General features: G+C 38.9%; 2 protein-coding genes and 1 pseudogene across 2 annotated transcripts in view; 1 reads left to right on the forward strand and 2 right to left on the reverse strand.

Annotated features, from left to right (window-relative positions):
- The window catches only part of LOC126714934 (WAT1-related protein At5g40240-like), a 69,417-nt gene extending 50,633 nt beyond the window's left edge, over positions 1 to 18,784 (forward strand). The window contains exons 2-8 of the mRNA XM_050415354.1: positions 15,988 to 16,202; positions 16,304 to 16,366; positions 16,499 to 16,615; positions 17,186 to 17,420; positions 17,590 to 17,748; positions 17,910 to 18,061; positions 18,239 to 18,784. Of these exons, the coding sequence (XP_050271311.1) occupies positions 16,009 to 16,202; positions 16,304 to 16,366; positions 16,499 to 16,615; positions 17,186 to 17,420; positions 17,590 to 17,748; positions 17,910 to 18,061; positions 18,239 to 18,377 (1,059 nt within the window). The 5' untranslated portion in view covers positions 15,988 to 16,008 and the 3' untranslated portion in view covers positions 18,378 to 18,784. The remainder of the gene's footprint in view (positions 1 to 15,987; positions 16,203 to 16,303; positions 16,367 to 16,498; positions 16,616 to 17,185; positions 17,421 to 17,589; positions 17,749 to 17,909; positions 18,062 to 18,238) is intronic.
- LOC126714927 (G-type lectin S-receptor-like serine/threonine-protein kinase SD2-5) overlaps positions 1 to 18,839 on the reverse strand; it is a 149,960-nt gene that overhangs the window by 44,249 nt on the left and 86,872 nt on the right. The gene's annotated exons all lie outside the window — the stretch shown is intronic.
- On the reverse strand, positions 862 to 2,966 carry LOC126703025 (probable inactive receptor kinase At2g26730; annotated as a pseudogene).

Raw genomic sequence — 18,839 nt, forward strand, 5'->3', positions numbered from 1 at the left:
TTGTGTCCAATCATTAATGTTGGCATAGCCTAAGCAAGACAATAGTAATAATTAATATACAATGACAATAGTAATAATATAGCTATCAAAGAAAGAAATTTGTTCATAGAGTTTACAGGTAAAAAATGTTGCTAATATACCTGTGGTCCTTTTCCCACCGAAGTAAAAAACATAAGCCAGCTGTCCACTTGTAGTCTTATCCTACCCAAAAGATGCCCCATCCTTTTTTCTTTTCTTTATGTTTTTATTGGTAAGTTAGACATGCAACTCCATTTAACCAGTTTTATGAAAGGAGTAAGTGTCATTTGAGTTATTAACTGATTGGTTGCTCAGCTTAAATTTTTATTGAGAACAATAGTGACTTGAGTTCTTTTCAAGTTAAATATTTAATAAGTAGGAAAACTTGGTCAAAGTTAAGTAACAATGTATTGAAAAAATCCCACCTCTACATAAATTGTTATTGAAAAGATGCTTAATGTATTATTTAGTTGATTGCTTAATTTTTTGATTGCTTACAGAAACATGAAAATATTTACTGGCCAAGTTATGGTGACTTATCATAGTCATAGACCAACCTAAGATTTCGATAAAAATGCAAATTTCGAGAAACATGTTCCATTATGCAGCATCTGCAAACTTTATTTCCTGGTTTGTTGGGATATGATCAAATAGATTTTATAATACAATTATTAATATATGAGGGGAAAAAAAAAGCAAGCATTACTGTCAAGTTATTGATTGAAAAGTACAAATATGTTGCATACAAAGATCTGCTACTTTTACACTCGCTACAACATTGAAATCTAGGCATGAAGAAAAACATTAGTCTTCTGTTTGATCCAACTTTGATAAGGAAAAGTATTACCCTAGTGATGCTTCAAAAGTTATAGATCTCTCTTCTTCCTCTTTTATTGTGTTGATTATGACAGAAACTTGGTTAATGCTTGGCCATCCCTCTAGTGAGTGCTGAACACATTTTATAGCCACTTGTAGCAAGTTTACCATCCTCTCTTCAATTGCACCTTCTGACAATTAGGGACTTGTCAAAGACTTCAACAGTCCACTCCTCTTGAAGAACTGAGTGAACCCAATCTGCTAAGTCAACTCCATTGTTCTGCACCATTTTTCCAGTAAGTAGCTCTAGAAGAATTACACCAAATCCATAAATGTCCCCACTGAAGTCTCTAGATGCATTGGTCCTAGTAACGTTGGCCTGAGATAAGCCATATTGATCACTATCCGCAGCCATAAGACCATATTCACTTATGCAAGGCTCCATGTTCTTATTCATCAAGATGTTGGAAGATTTCAAGTTACCATGAACAATTCCATATTCTTTTAGTTCCTGATGCATGAAGGCTAATGTGTCGACAATGCTGGCTACAACACCAAGTTTGCTTGCCTAGTCAAATGCTTCTCCCATTTGGTTGTTTCTTGAAATGTAACATATAGTATCTCAGAAGCCTTCAAGATAAAAATTAAAAGAGTATTTTAAGGTATTATAAGGGTGTTACAATCAATCTAATATAAGAAAGGATTTGCACAAGTTCAATTGGAGAAAGAAGGCGTTTCTGTTTCTTCATAAAAGTTTCCTATGTAACTTCAACATATTTTATTAATCATGCAGTTAACATAAAGATACAATGATATTGCAATTTTAATATTTACCATGGAGAAGCATGAATAGACTTCCATTCTGCTGATATTCATAGACCAAAAGCTTCTCATATTTGGAACAATAAAAGGCAAAAGCTGGCAATACATTTCGATGCTTCACTTGGTCAATCAGTTTCATCCTCTGCTCAAACTCATTGTTTGAAATTTTCCAGTCCTTAATCCTTTTGACAACCAGGATCATCCCATTCCCAAACATGACCTTATAAAGGGTCCCATGCTTTCCTCTTCCAAGCAACTCGGCTGGAGCATTGAATAAGTCCTCAAATTTTAGCCCATTCAACACAGGGCTTTCAAGTACTAGCATTGAGTTTAAAACCAATGCACTTTCACTTGCATTACCTGTATTTTTTTACCTACTCACACTTGATTTGTACTCAGTTGATGTGGGGTCAAGCTTGCTGACACTATCATCAACTACTGCTACCTTGTTTACTGCCTCAAGTCCCTCAACCCTCTCTTTTCTCCTTTTCAATTTGCACAGCTTGAAAATGATTAACACGAGACAAGCAAAGGCCAACACAACATAGCCTATGTACATAAGAGTCTGATCTTTTGACTTACTCTTTGAATTGTTGTCACCATTTAATGGGCTAGATGAACATTCTTTTGACAATGGTTTTCCACATAATTTAGGATTTCCTGCGACCTCCTGCATTTGGAATTGGGCCACTGAAGTTGTTGCTGGAGACATTGAACTAATCAAGATAGGAGAAATCAAACTTGGGTATCTACCCATTTAGCTGGTTGTCTTAAGCAAGGAACATAGTGAGACCTAAAATTCTGGACAACCCTGGCAAGTCACCAGAGAACTTATTGTGTGAGATATCAAGTCTTTTCAGATTGCCTAGCATGATGAACGAATTGGGAAGGCTTCCAAAAAATTGGTGACCACTTAAGTATAAGTGAGTGAATTGCTTGCATTTTGCAATTTCAGCTGAGATTCCTCCACCAATATTGTTGCCATTAAGAAAAAGAGCAGCAATAGATGCAGCAAGGGCTTATGTGCCACAAAGAGAAGTGGCATCAAGAGTTCCATTAAGATTTAAGCTAAAAAGAACTAGCTTTGTCACAGAAGTATTTTTTTGAACACAAGTAACACCACGCCAATGGTTCTTGCAGGGATCTAAGGATGAGTTTTAACCTAAACTGACACCAAGTTGGGTATTATTGTTAGTGAGTTTTGCAAGGAAGCTTATAAGTGAGGTCTTAACCTCTTCCTCTACAGAATATGACATGTGGAGGAGTAGAAAAAAGGAAATGAAGATCACCCAGATGGAAACTTGATTCATTTTTGTGTTGTGATATAAGTTTGATGCAAACAGGTCTAGAGAATGGCCTCGTTGGGAAAACTTGGAATTATTAATATGGGACAGTTTTTGAATATTTGGGATGTTATGGAACTAGGAGGAAATTCCGATGTCAAGTACTTGCTATCTTGTTGGAATTGGTTATGGAGCCAATTGGTTGATTCTACAATGAAAATTTTATATGTGCATTGTTTATGGTTGGCACTAAATGGTTAAAGGATAGGCCATTTGAATCGAACCACAATTGAATATATGGAGCCAAGCCAACCGGCAGGTAAAAACTGTTATAAAGTGACATTTGCATTACTTTTTCAAAATGGATTGTTATTCTTGAAACATTATACTAACAATGATTTTGTCCTATGTAACTAGTTTGATGCTATCCTAGTCAATAGACATTGTTCGTGGAGGTGACCATTTCAAAAAAGCTTAGGCCTAACAACTACTAGCTTCATTAAGTTACTACGATCCAATAGTTTTGTTTGATCTTATTTAATGTACAAAACCATTATTATACATGTGTAATTTATCTCTAATTAACTGTTTACACATAGAGCATATAGATTAAAACAATCATTAAGCTCTTATACCTTTCAAGTCAAAACTATCATACATAATGATAAAAGAAGGCCATCACAATGACTTTACAGTTTTGGTTTTAGGGCAAGTTGAGTTTAAGAAATTCAAAGCATTTGACAAAGATTAGCTCATATTGAAACCAACATATCTCTATCTAGTTTCATTTCTAAAAGTGAATCTTGTCCTTGTGTTTACATGCTTTTTATCCCCCACAAATCTCAAGTAAATAATCCGTGAATTACTTATCAAACATCACATTCATCCTTGTCTTTACAAGCATTTCAGCCCCCACTAATGTAAGCAAATAATCCATGAATTACTTATCAAGCATGACCTTAAATACTGTGGTATAAATGTGTATTAACCACTAAATTATTCTTTGTAAGTTGGTGTCAGGGGTTTGTAGACCCATTTGTATGAAAAACTAATGGAACTACTTGTCTCAAAGTAAAAACCATTGGGATGGGAACTTTCCAAAAAAGCAAATTCACCGAGTAAAACCTTTACCTAGACTCTACAACCCGTATATAGCTTACAAAGGAAACCTTTCATGCACCAGAATGTCTAGACTCTTCAATCATATGAATTGCCATAACAAATGGCACACCCATGGTCATGACTAGAATCTTCGAGCAACTTCAAGAGCTTCTTGAAGGTTTGCTTCACAGCAATAATTAAGTCTATGGTGGTGTTATGGCTTTAACTTTTTCAACAACTTATATATTCAGATTTACTTGAAACTTTCCAATACGGTGAAATTAAGAAAACTTGGTTACACAAACCCTAATCACACAAAATGAGTGTTTCTCTCTCTCAAAATCTTTTATAAGAATGGCTTATAATGTCTTTTAAATAATGCAACAAATGGATATCAAGGCGAGGGAGTCATGTTGGGATAGCCAGATTCAACAAACAAAGGTTTGTTTCCTTATGGTTGACTATTGTGTTGAGTTGATAGATAACATTTCCCAAACCCCAATTCACCGTTACTTCTTTTTTCTTGGACTTAATCCACCACTACTTTACGAAGACTACTCGATTATATACAACTACACCTTAAGATAATTCTTCCATGGATAGACCATACTAAGATGTCCTTTTACATATCACAGTTCCTATTTTACATTTTTTAATCAAAACTCAAAAGTAAACACAATGCTCTTATGGTCCAGTACCATCCATCTATTTACTTTAGGCTTTAATTATGGTGGTCAAAGCCCTTAACTACCCTTAACAACCTCCCTTCTTCCCTAAGTAAACCTTAGAAAGGTGAAAAAATGGATTACATTTTTATTCCAAAAGGTTTGGGTTGTTTTCGTTTTAATCGTTTACAATTCAAAATTTTTATCTTATCCTTTCATGTTTACATGCCATCCATTTCTATTAATATTTTGATTTATTAGGAATTAAATAAATACCGTTCTTTAAAATATGTCAATCCGTAAGTCCAAATTTTGCTAGTAATTTACTTGTTAAGTGCTAAAGAATTATCATCACGTCACCATATAATGTCATATACAACCAAATTACCAACATCAATAAATAATATGAGACAAAAATAAAAATTTTGAAATGGAAAAGATCAAAATGAAAACAACTATAACATATTTGCGTATCATGATTAGTGACAATCCCGATTATACCTTCGTCTACAGGACGAAGCGATGACGAGGAAGATCCTGGAAACCGTCCAACCAGTAAGCATCATCAGGCTAGACTAGACTCGTCGGTCCTCAATCATTAATGAGGCGTTACAAAGCAATGATGAATTTCTATACCGTTGGAGAAATAACCCACCATCAATGTTCTATGAAGACGTTGCTGATTCGAGAATAAAATCACCATTAAGGCAGCCCCAACGGCTAGAAGGAAAAGGAAAAACACTGGTATAAATACCAACCCATAAGATCCAAGAAACAGGTACATTTACACTACGAATTTCCTAGTATAACCATATTACTTTCTTAAAAAAACTCTCGCTATCCTAACTTTGGCATTGGAGACTCTGTGGCAGGCACCACACCGGTGACCATACTTTCCTTTCAGCTTGTCTCAGGATTGAGATTAGGTGCGTGGACGACTCCCATCTGGACGAACATCTCTACTGACGATCCGGGCATCATCAGTTTGGCGTCGTCTGTGGGGAGGACTCTTGAGCATCCAGTTCAAGAATGCAATTCCATTCCAAATTATAAGTTCAGATGGAGTCCAGCACTAACCCAAATCTTGCGGCATTGGCCCTACAAATTCAATCACTAGCAGCTACTGTGGAGGAACTTACCAAGCAAAACCAGGAGATGAGGCAGCGGTTGCAGCAAGAAGATAACTGCAAAAAAATCAACAAGGATGATGATGAAGACCGTCACAGGGGATGAACCAGCACTCTTGAAGAAGCAAATTCAGATTTCCTTAGGGAGATGAAGAAGGAGATGGACGAGCTAAGAAACGCTATCAAGGGAAAGACAGATTAAAGTTTGGACAGAAATGTCAGGAAGACGGATTCACCCTTTACCGTAGCGGTCTAGGAGTGCTCGGTACCCTCCAAGTTCCGTATACCCCAGCTCGAGCCCTTTGATGAATTACAAGATCCGTTGGACCATCTAAACACATTCAAGATGACCCTGGGTCTTTAACAACCTCCTGATGAGATTCTGTACCACTCCTTTCCCACTACCCTTAAAGGAACAGCTAGGGAATGGTTCACCAAACTGCCAATGTCATCCATTGATAACTTCGAACAGCTAAGTAGCTCGTTTGTCCGTCATTTTGTTGGCGGACAACGACCGAAAAAGACAGCTGATCATTTGCTCACAATCAAACAAGGTGAAAAGGAAACTTTGAGATCGTATGTAACGCGCTTCACACGAGGAATGCTGGAGGTGGACGAATCGGACAATAAGGTGCAGCTTATGACCTTTAAGGTAGGATTAAAGTCCAGAGATTTTATGGCTTCCTTGGCTAAAAATTCCCCCAAGACGATGGCAGAGGTGCTATTGAAAGCACAGAAGTATATGAACGCTGAAGAAGCTCTAGCAGCCATAGATAGAGCAGAAAAAACCAAGGAAAAGAAGAAGGAAAAGGAGGACGATCGAAGAGGACAAAAAAGAGATCGAGCTGACCAATGAAATGATGAAGGAAATAGACGGAGAAAGGACAAGAACCCTCGTCCAATGAAGTTCACGCCATTAGTGATGCCTGTTGACCAGATTTTCATGGAAATAAGAGACGAACCATCTCTTAAATGGCCTAGGCCACTCCACTCATCACCTAGTATGTGCGACAAGAGGAAATACTACAATTTTCATAAAAAACACGAGCATTACATAGAGGATTGCAGGGATATGAAGGAACAGATAGAAGAACTTATACGGAAAGGGAAACTACAACAGTATGTGAAAAGAGGAGATTCCAGCAAATACGGTTAGAAGGATTGGCACGGGGGTTCCCGAGGAGATGAAGACCACCCACCACCTCGTCCATAGAGTGCACTAGGGGAGATAAAAACTATCACGGGAGGACCAGCCACAGGGAGATCGTTCAGATCCCTCAGAAAGTCACATCAAAGACAGGTAAACAGTGTTCACAGCCTACCTCCTCTAAAACAAGATGGACAAACCAAGACATGTACTTCTCAGAAAAAGATGTTAGGGGAGTAAAGCAACCTCATGACGATCCACTGGTCATTATGGTCATGATCGAGGGGTTCAATACAAGGAGAGTTCTGGTAGACAATGGGAGCTCGGCTGACATTATCTACCTTTCCGCCTTCCAGCAATTAAAAGTAGACCCTAAAAGGCTTCGTCCTTTCGAGTCACCCTTCGTCAGTTTTAGTGGAGACAAGGTGTACCCCTGGGGAATAGTGACGTTGACAGTCATGGCTGGTTCATACCCCTTCCAGGTAACCAACAAACACAATTTTCTAGTGGTAGACTCACCCTCGTCCTACAATGTAATCATAGGACGACCTACCCTCAACCACTAGAAAGCTGCTACTTCCACATACTGTTTGAAGGTAAAGTTTCCAACAGAACAGGGGGTCGGAGAGATAAAAGGAGACCAGGTGTTGGCAAGGGGGTGTTATCAGGCCGTCCTGGCCTCAAAAGAGAACCACACGTGGATAATCGAGGAAAAAACACCAGAGATTGTCAAGAAGCTAGAAACGATAGAGTTAGTTGAGAGAAGTCCGGCTAAGATGACCCAAGTAGGGACGAATCTAAGTCCAAAGACGAAGGAAGGAATCATCAACTTCCTGAAAGATAACCTCAATGTATTTGCTTGGAGCCACGAGGATATGCCAGGGATCCCAACAAACATCATCCAGCAATACCTGAATGTAGACCTAGAGAAGAAGCCCATCCCACAGAGAAGAAGAGTCTTTGCCCCTGAACGAAACAAAGCAGTAATAGATGAAGTAAATATGCTATTTGTTGCAAATTTTATTCGAGAAGTCTACTATCTTGAGTGTTTGGTCAATGTGGTCATGGTCAAAAAGGCAAACGGGAAGTGAAGAATGTGTGTCGATTTCACAGATCTAAACCAACCCTGCCCGAAGGATAGTTTTCCCTTACCCAGAATTGATCAGCTGGTAGATTCTATCGTCGGACATAAACTTCTCACTTTCATGGATGCATTTTTTGGATATAAACAGATACAGATGGTCGAGAAAGATCAAGAAAAAACTGCTTTCATCACTAGTCAAGGACTCTACTGCTACAGGGTTATGCCCTTTAGATTAAAGAACACAAGGGCCATGTATCAAAGATTGGTAAACCAGATGTTCAAAAAACAGATTGGGAGAAATGTGGAGGTATACATTGATGATATGCTCGCCAAGAGTAAAGAGGAGGAGGATCATATGGACGATCTTAAGGAGACGTTCAATACACTTAGACAGTACAACATGAAGTTAAACCCATCCAAATGTGCTTTCGGGGTTTCCTTCGGGAAATTCCTCGGGTTTATGGTGTCGCGAAGAGGAATTGAAGCAAATCCCGAAAAAAGGGCTATCCTCGAGATGTCCTCACCAAAGACGATCAAAGAATTACAATCCCTCACAGGAAGAGTGGCAGCCTTCAACAGGTTTGTCTCCAAGGCAACAGATAAATGCCTTCCTTTCTTCAAGACCTTAAAGAAAGCATTTGTTTAGACAGAGGAATGTGAAACAGCGTTTCAAGAGTTGAAATGCTACCTGAGCAACCCCCTACTCTTGAGTCCATCTAAGGAAGGCGAAGACTTATTCTTATACTTGGTGGTATCTGTCACGACAGTCAGTGTAGCTTTGATCAGAGAAGAAAACAAGGTACAACTCCCTGTGTACTATGTCAGCCAGGCCTTCCAAGTTGCTGAGGCACGATATCCACGCATAGAGAAGATCACCTTCGCCCTAATAGTGGCTTCAAGAAAACTTCGTCCATACTTCCAAGCTAATCCTATCATAGTAATGACGAACCAGCTCATCAAAAAAGTAATGAACAAACTCGATGCTGCAGGACGAATGGTACAATGGGCCATCGAACTCAGCCAGTTTGATATAGAATACCATCCACGGACGATCGTAAAAGCTCAGGCAGTGGCAGATTTCATAGCAGAATTCACCATCCCCGAGAAGGCAGGCGACCAGGAAGACCTTTGGACGATCAATACTGATGGATTGTCCACTCAAAAAGGAGGTAGAGCGGGTGTTGTTATCATCTCCCCTGAAGAGGATGTTCTTAAGTATGGGGTCCAGCTCAAATTTCCTATAACTAACAACGAAGCAGAGTATAAGGCCTTGTTGACAGGGCTAAGAATAGTTCGGGCACTTGGAGTTGAAAATATCGTGCTTAAGAGTGACTCACAGCTCGTCATAGGGCAAGTCAAAGAAGATTTTGAAGCAAAAGAGACAAGAATGCAGAATACCTCAAATTGATGAACCAGTTGGTAAGCAACTTTCATCGTGCAGAGTTTGTTCAGATCCCATGGGATCAGAATGCGGAAGCTAACGAGGTAGCACGGAGTGCATTGACAGATGACCGAGACAAGATAAATGATTGGAGGCTGGAAGAACAAAACTCCCATAGCATCAAAGAGTTTCAAACTTTCCTTGTGCACACTCGCTCAAGATGGACGAGTCCAATTTTGTCGTTCCTCAGAGATGGATGATACCACCAAACCTTGAAGAAGCCAAGAAGATCCAAAAGCGAGCTGCCCGGTTTACAGTACTAAATAACGAGCTTTACAAAAGAGGCTTCTCCCAGCCCTACTTGAGATGTATAGAAAAGGAAGAGGCTAGATATGTCCTGGAAGAGGTACACGGGGAGTTTGCGGAGATCACATTGGGTCAAAGTCCCTTGTCAGGAAGATCATAAGGGCAAGTTACTTCTGGCCCACTATGCAACAAGATGCAGCAGATTTCGTGAAGAGGTGTGACAGTTGCCAAAGATATGGGAATGTTCAACGAGTCCCAGGGGAAAAAATGATGACCATTTCCTCTCCTTGGTCTTTTGCGCAGTGGGGGATTGACATTATGGGCCCCCCTACTACAGGGAAAGAGACAAATGAAGTTCCTACTTGTCGCAATTGACTACTTTACGAAGTGGGTCGAAGTGGAAGCCCTTGCAACGATCATAGAGGCAAAGGTACAAAATTTTGTATGCAAAAATATTGTTTGCAGGTTTGAGATACCAAGGACGATCATCTCAAACAATGGTCGTCAGTTCGACAGTCATAGGTTCAAGTCATTTTGCTCGAGCCTAGGTATCAAAAACAAGTACTCATCACCAGGACATCCTCAGGCCAATGGACAGACGGAAGTAACTAACCGAACCTTGCTTAAGATTATCAAGTCCCGGTTAGTGGGGGCAAAGGGAGCATGGCCCGACGAATTACCAAGTGTCCTGTGGGCTTACAGGACGGCGGCACAAACACCAACAAGAGAAACACCATTCAACCTAATGCACGGTATAGAAGCAGTCATCCCAGTCGAAGTAGGGCTCACTAGCCTCAGGAGGGAATTCTTTGACGAATAAAGCAATGATGATCAATTGAACCTGAACCTGGATTGTTTGGACGAAGTCAAAGACCAAGCCTCCCAAAGAATGGCCAAGTATTAGCAGAAAATAGCCGAATACTACAATCAGAGAGTGAAACTGAAAAGATTCAGCATCAGAGATCTCGTCCTTCGGAAAGTGACTCCTGCAACAAAAGATCCAACACAAAGCAAACTAGGTCCAACCTGGGAAGGACCCTATAGAGTCGTCCACTATTCACGTTAGAGAGGTTACCACCTAGAAGACTTAGAAGGAAATAAGCTGTCTCGTTCGTGGAATGTCGAACATCTAAAGAGGTATCATGAAAAGGAGCCATAGCCTGACTGTAAGCAATTAACATAATCTGATTCTGTACTTTTTAATACAAGTTATGTATTCAAATAAGTGATTATTCAATATCATAAGTGGTTATTTAGCATTATTCAACAATTCATGCGCTCTAATTATTTCTTCCTCCAAAAGCCTAAAATAGTCATCCAAATAAAAAAGACGATAAGATTCCTTAAATGGATGTACATCGTCCAAATCAAAAAGACGATATGATTCCTTAAATGGATGTACATCGTCTAAATCAAAAAGACAATAAGATTCCTTAAATGGATGTACATCATCCAAACCAAAAAGATGATAGAACTCCTTAAATGGATATAGATCATCCAATTCAAAAAGACAATAAAACTCCTTAAACGGATATAGATCGTCCAGAGAAACGGTAAAACTCCTTAAATGGTTATACATCATCCAAATTAAAAAGGCGATAAAAATTCCTAATAGATGCATGTTGGGCAAAGATTCTTGAAACAAATAACATCGTCCAAGAATACTTCAACAAAAATTCTCTATCCTAATAAGGACGAAAAGAATACTTCAACAAAAATTCTCTAAGTCCCCATAAGGACAACAAGAATACTTCAATTAAAATCCTCTAAGTCCCCCAGAGGGACGAAGAAAATGCTTCCACAAATTAAAACGAACAAGAAAAATACCAACAAATATACCATATATAAAAAGATGCAAATTGTTCAAAAAGCCCCAAAACCAGGGGAACATCCCGATATAAGTTGTCCCGTGGCCTAAAAACATACAAGGCATTTTTCTTCTTCAAGGGACAACAGGTTCAAGTAGGGGGAGCGTTTTCTTCATCCTTATCAACCTGAGAAGGGTCCACGCCAGTAGATGTTGCTGCCAGGGCTGCTTCGTCCTCCTCCATTCCCTTATCAACAGCCTTAAAGTCTAATTCCTCCAAATCGGTCCCCGGGCCATGTTTGATCAGGTACCTCCTCAACAGTTCGAAGCCTTTAAAATACCACTGGAATAGAATGGTATTATACTTATCAGTGGATTGAAAGGCAAGGATGGCCTTAGCAATGGTAGCCTTCATCCTCTGTCCAGCTGAGGCAAGAAGCTCGTCTTTCTACTTCACCAACTGCTTCTTGGAATCCAGCTTCTCGGATAGAACTTTGAGTTACTCCTTAGAAGCGTTGTTGGCGTCCATAGAAGCAATCAAATCTTTCCCTAACCCTGAAGCCTCGGCCTTAAGCGCCTCAACTTTTGAATTGGCCACGACGGCCTTCTCCTCGTTTGCCAAATATTGGGTAGTGATATGCATGGTTTTGCCCAATACCTAACAACCAAGGTAACCAAAATTAGCAAAGAAGATTAAAACCTTAAGGATGAGGAAGAAAGGGGTAAAAGTAGGACAACTACTTGCACGAGCTTGTGAACGTGATGCCTCACCATCTCGTGGGAAGGCACACTTGAAATCTCTTTCATCTCCCCGAGTAAGGAGCTCGCTTGCACGATCCATTGCCACTCCAGCGTCTTCCTAAACATTGGAACCTACTTTTTCTTTCCCCTTGTCTCCAGTCTTTCACTTTTTGGAAGGACGAACAACTTCTTCAATTGAAACACCAGGAGAAGCTGCCTGACCTTCGTCTAGATCTAGAGCAGGGGTGGACGAGACTCTCTCCACCGTCTCTTTTTCCTTATCCTTGTCTGTAATCCTCAACTTTCTTTGCCCGATGGCAGAAAAGGGTTCGTTCTTCTTCCCCTTAATTTTGGCAAACATCTCCTTGTTAAATTTTGTCGTCATCTTTGCACCAAGAAGAGTAAAGTTAATCCCAAGGAAAAGGAGAAAAGATGATATTACATAAAATAACTCAGATTCCTCATGTTTTTTCGCTTCCCGGTCAATCGCACGAAGGACGTAATCTGATGGCTCTGGCCCCAAACAATGACAAGCTAAAGTGCGCGGATCAACCAGCTCGTCAAAATCGTCAATAGTAACCGCGTATTTGATGGCCTCTTGAACTCTCTCTTTGAACTTCCCTTCAAGCTCTAGACGCTCTTTCATTACAAGACAGAAAAAGAGGCAAGGTCAGAAGGATGACCAATAAAACAAAAGGATAAAAAAGGGGAAAACATCTCATGGGAGGCAAACGCACCAAGATGAGGGGTCTCCCACCGGCGCAGCAACCTAGGGACGTCCCCCCAAAAGTCATCAGAGAAAGTCTCCCAACCATTGCCAAACATGAAGAAAAATCTGGACTTCTAGTTATGGAAAGACGATGGAAGAATAATGACGAGACGAGACTTCCTATTCCAGGGCACAAACTCATAATACCCAAACTCCTTTGATTCTTTCAAACGGTAGAGATGGACGAACTCATTTAGTGTGATCATATCCCCGTCAGCTATGATCGTCCAAATCACCATGTAGCTTATGACGATTCTCCACGAATTCGACATAAGCTGCCTCGGAGCAAGGTTTAAGTAATGAAGAAGCTCCAAGATGAACGGATGGAAGGGAAATTTGAGGCCACACAAAAATGCAGCCTCATAGAAACAAACCTTTCCATAGGCAAAGGTGCAAGCCTTTTCACCCTTCCTAGGAAGACGAGCCCTAGTCTCATCAGGAAATTGAAATCTGTCCCTAAATTTGCTGAAAACCTCTATCTTCAAGGAGCATTTTTCTTTGAGAGCATGGAAAGAACGGGGTTCACCAAAAGCAAGAGGATGAGAGGACGAAGGCGCACTGGAAGGCGCAGAAGTAGTCGTATCTACCCCAGCTCCAACTGTGCTTGCACTAGAGGATGAATCCCTCTCTAGATTGTCTGAACCCATCTCGGACCCCATATTTTCCCTCCTTAAAGCCTCTCTAATGGATTTAAACCAAACTAGGGAGTTATGCAACAACGGGTGCAAGTCGCCTCATACAGACCCTAGACCACTACCAGCTACCACAAAATCCCCAATATATGGATATGGATCACTAGATGGAATAGCACTTAACGTATTACTACGAGAATCTACCAACGCCCCCAAGCGGGCAAAAAAGAAGGTGATGGAGGGGGAAGTGGGCCTAATTTCAGAAGAATCCACCATTAAAGAAAGCCACACCACCCGAAAAGGAAATAGGAACAAGAAAAAGAATATAAATGAAACTCGGAAAGAAAAAGGGAGCAAAAGAAGGGGCGTACCTGAAAATAAAGGAGGTAATTGAGAAGACTAAGAGCAAAACGCACAACTAGGAAGTCAGAAAAACCAATCACAGAAAAGAAAGTGCAGAAGTGAGAAGGGAAAAGCAAAAATTAAAACTTTTTACCTTGAAAAGTGTGGGAAATCTGAAAGGCTTCACTGGAAACAGATCCATCAACCAACCAAAGGGAGACACGTGGCCACGATGCGTGCCACGCTACCACGGAGCAATCAATGTAGGAGTAGAACCCCAAGCGCCTCAACTGCCCAAAAAAAATATTCCTTTGATCGTCCAAACTACGGACGACCTCGGAGACGATGAAGAAGGCTGAAGACGAAGCCGGAGAAGATGGAGACGATGAAGAAGGCTCTGATTCCAATCTCCTTTGCTTGTTCTGCGACTCCAGGTACGGTTCCTGCGATGCGCTATTCGACCATTGCATTTCGTCGCACCATTTCGACTTTCGCAGAGTTCGGACGAAGCTGGGTTTGGATTTCTACGGTGGGTTTAAGCTCATCAATTACGTCCGGTCTCAGGTCAGTTTGCTATTTGATTTGAGCTTTTGTTTGGTTGCTAAGAATTTGAGTGAAAAATGGAAGAATGTGTATGAAAAGTTGGGTCTTTGTAAACTCACGCTGAAAATTAGCTACTTTGTTGTTTCATTGAGCACATTTTCTCAGCATTGAGAAAGCATGATTTTGTTTGCTTTATAATCTGTTTGGCTGCTGAGAAAATGTAGAAGAATAAAGAAAAAGATCCTCAACTTTCTAAAGAGATTTTTTTTTTAATAGTTTAGGGATGAAAAACAAACTTTTTGAATTGAAAATTGATAGGTGTAAAATTTTCAATAATTTTGAGAGGAAAAATTTCAAGTTTAGGGATAAAAAAAAGAAATTCATGCGAAGTTATAGGGATGAAAATAATATTTTAACCAAATAAAATTGGGATTTATGTGCTCTAATGCTAGAGTTGTCTCAGTTTAATAGTCATTGAGTGAAAGAGTTTTGATTGCATTCTTTTCAATCTGCTAAGTTAATAAGTTATGTACTTGTTGAAAGCTCATGGTGTGATATGTCAATATAAATTATTTTTTTATTAATTAAAATGCTGACATGGATGTTGTCGTGGTATTTATTGATGTTATTTTATTAGCCATATCAGCATCTAACATGCCACCTATGCACTTTGTTTGCCACCTCAGATTTTTTTGTTATCGGGTTGACGGCAAGAATCATTTTAAAAACGATTTAAAAAAATCAAGGACTGACTTAGGAGCAAAATCAGTTTAGGGACCAAATTGAGAAATGATCCAAAATATAGGGACCAAAAGTGCATTTTAGCCTTTATTTATTTATTTTGGTGTATATCACTCTCTATTCCCCCTTTTCATTTATAAGAGCTTATCAGAAATGCAGTTATAGGGAGGTCCACCAAGATTGTTTTTTTGAGCTTCAAGAGGGGAATTAAAGCTTAAATTTGTACAGAAATTGTATATCATTGACAGTTTTGAAGAAAACAGATCAATTTAAATATGAAATGATATGAGAATGTTGAATATTTTACATCTGGATCTGATTTGTCACGTGTGTCCAATAAGGTTAGGTAGAGTGTGTCATTTGATGTGACGTAAGTTTTGGATTGTCAATGAAATTACAGTTGTGTAGTACAATTTATCAAGTTGAAGAGGAGAAAATCTCGTCAAAATCTTTGTTAATCCTTCTATTTATTAGTTTATTATTGTTCCCACTAATTTTAAACCCATAATCTGCTTCTTCGAGTAATAAACAAGCATTATTTTAAATATGGATGATAATGAGAATCATTACATAATTGATGCCTTTGTCCATTCGGACAAAGATATATTGATTGCCTGGGGTCTGTCTCTCACTGAAGAGAAATACTTTTGGTGAAAGCATTTGAGAGAGAGAGAGAGAGAGAGATGGATGTAAATTATTACAAGGATGGAGTACTGCCCTTTGCAGCACTGGTTATGGTAGAGGTTTGCAACGTGGGCATGGTGACACTAAGCAAAGCAGCTATGACAAGTGGGATGAGCAACTTTTCTTTTGTTGTTTACTACAATGCTCTTGGCACCTTCATCCTTTTCCTGTATTACATCTTCCACCGCTACAGGTTCCTTTTCTTCTCTTAATTCTTTGAGTTTCTCATCAAACACTAAATTTCTCATGTGAATTATGCCCACCAAAAACTGCTTTTTTCTTGTTTATTTGCAGAAGCAGGGGACCTCCTCTCACTTTCTCCCTCCTCTTAAAGTTCTTCCTCCTTGGACTCCTTGGGTAGCACATTCTATTTAAAGCTTACTTTTTTGGATTACTTTTAGGGATTTGGATAATTTTATAGACTTAAGTGACAATTATTTTGAACAGCATATTATCACCCAAAAAGAAAAAAAAAACTTTATATTGCAGGATTTGTTTGGAGCAGATTTGTGCTATTGCAGGTATCAAATACAGCTCTTCAACTCTTGCAATGGCTATGGGAAACCTTATTCCAGGTTTTACATTCTTGCTTGCAGTCACTTTCAGGTAAGAAAATAGGATAAGACAATAATGGTATTTAAAATTATGGAAGTAGGGGGATTATTAATTTAATTTATTTTGGGTGGGGAGCAATGTCTGCCGTAGTTGTTTGTTCTGTTGGACTATTTAGTGTCTTATGTTTCACTGAATATGAAGGTTGGTATGAAGTTAACTTATATTAGCACAACCATGTTATACATTTCTATTTGTCATAAGGTTCCAAGAAAATGTTTTGTACTTCATAATCATTGGGCTCATTGTATATGTTTGCTGGGCATCATGATCCATGTGATTTATAGATTAAACATAATGTTGTTTTTTTCTTTTTCTTTTTTATAATTGTTTTATACATTTAGTATATCATAGTATTGACAATGATCCCCAAATATATGTTGTCTGTTGTATTAATATTTATATATATATATATATATTTTTTTTTTTCCTGACAATAGGATTTGAACTTTGCTTTATTGGTTAGTTTTGGGTTTCTGGCTACCATGGTTATTTGCTGCTGTCTGTGTATGTTTTATAATTTTTCCCTTCACCTTTAATCTATCGTGTATTACTAATTTCTAGGATGGAAGAACTAGCTCTGAGAAGTACAAGCAGTCAGGCTAAAATTATAGGCACCATAGTATCAATATCAGGAGCATTCATAGTGACTTTCTATAAGGGGCCACCAGTTTTTGAGGCTTCATCCTCTTTTAAGACCTCTCTTCAGCAAAATCTCGCACAAATGTCAAACTGGGTTCTTGGAGGCCTTCTCCTTACAATCACTTGTCTGTCTTCTGCAACATGGAACATTTTTCAGGTAATATTAATGTACCTCCAAATTTAACAGCTTACCATCCCAAATTTTCAAGTTTTTTTTTTTTTTTTGGTCGACTATGACAGACCATCTTGCAGTTCTTCATTGTAGTTGAAAAGTAAGATGGGAAGATGAGTAGTTATAAAAGTACTGATCTTGATTGCTATTCCAGGCAGCAATTGTTAAAGAGTACCCAGAAAAAATGATCCTAGTCTTTTTCTCCTGCTTCTTTGGGACCATCCAATGTGCAGTTATCTCTTTAATTGCAGAAAGAAATGTAAGTTCTTGGGCACTGCAACCCAGGATTCGAGTGATTGCTGTTATCTATGGGGTATGGCAAGTCCTTTCCAGCTATATGTACTTTGTAACAAGTTTGCCCATTTTTTTCTTTCTATTTTCTACTATGATTCATATGAAAGCATAAGAAATTTTACAAATTGGGTTTTGGAAACATCTCACTTTTTTATTGAACGATGATTGACTTCAATTCAGGCAATTAGTGGGAGTGTCATCCGTAACAGTGTTTTAGCTTGGTGTTTGCAAAAGAAGGGGCCTGTTTATGTGGCCCTGTTCAAGCCGCTAGGCACTGCCATTGCGGTTATCATGGCAATCATATTCCTTGGTGAAATTCCTCATCTTGGCAGGTAAATTTTAATCTAGTTCATTCATCTTCAAATATAAAGATATTAAACCTTCTTGACTTCTTGTCATCCCAATCATATTCCTGCTAATGACAATATTTCTTTTTGACGCAATGATGTTCATGTTCTTAAATTATATCAACTGAGCATTAATAATGTGCAACTTTGTCATCTTTGCAGTTTGATTGGTTCTATTGTAATTGCCTTTGGATTTTATACTGTGATGTGGGGGCAAGCCAAGGAGAAAGTAATTGTTGGTGACAGTGTTCATTGCTTGGAATCATCCACCCAAAAGACCCCACTTTTGCAAAACACATAATGCAAAGATACAAGAAAGTTTTATAAGAATATCCATACACATGCAAGCACAAATGTTAAATATCCAACCAACCAGTACGGTACAACCAACAGTGAGTACTTTTTGCTTTTGGCCTATGGCGTTGCACTACTTCCACCATCCATGGAATGACAATCGACAGGGAGATGATAAAGGCTAACGCCGCATAACTAAAATATTATTGCCAATTATTGTACAATTTAGGCATGGTACATGAGAGGAAGCATGGGATCAGAAACTTCATAGGGTAAATTTTTCCTAGAGGGATTAAATATCTATGATATGTTCTGATATTTAAAGTTAATAAACCAAAAAAGTAGTGGCTTATTCGCCAATGCAGCTTCTTTGTGTATAGTTACAACTTTCAATGTTATAGTTTATCCTTCGGCGTTTTTTACTTTTCCCTTTTTTACCCCCTGCATATTGGTCAAATATCATAAATTA

Source organism: Quercus robur, chromosome 2 (assembly GCF_932294415.1).
Source record: "Quercus robur chromosome 2, dhQueRobu3.1, whole genome shotgun sequence".
Lineage (NCBI taxonomy): Eukaryota > Viridiplantae > Streptophyta > Magnoliopsida > Fagales > Fagaceae > Quercus > Quercus robur.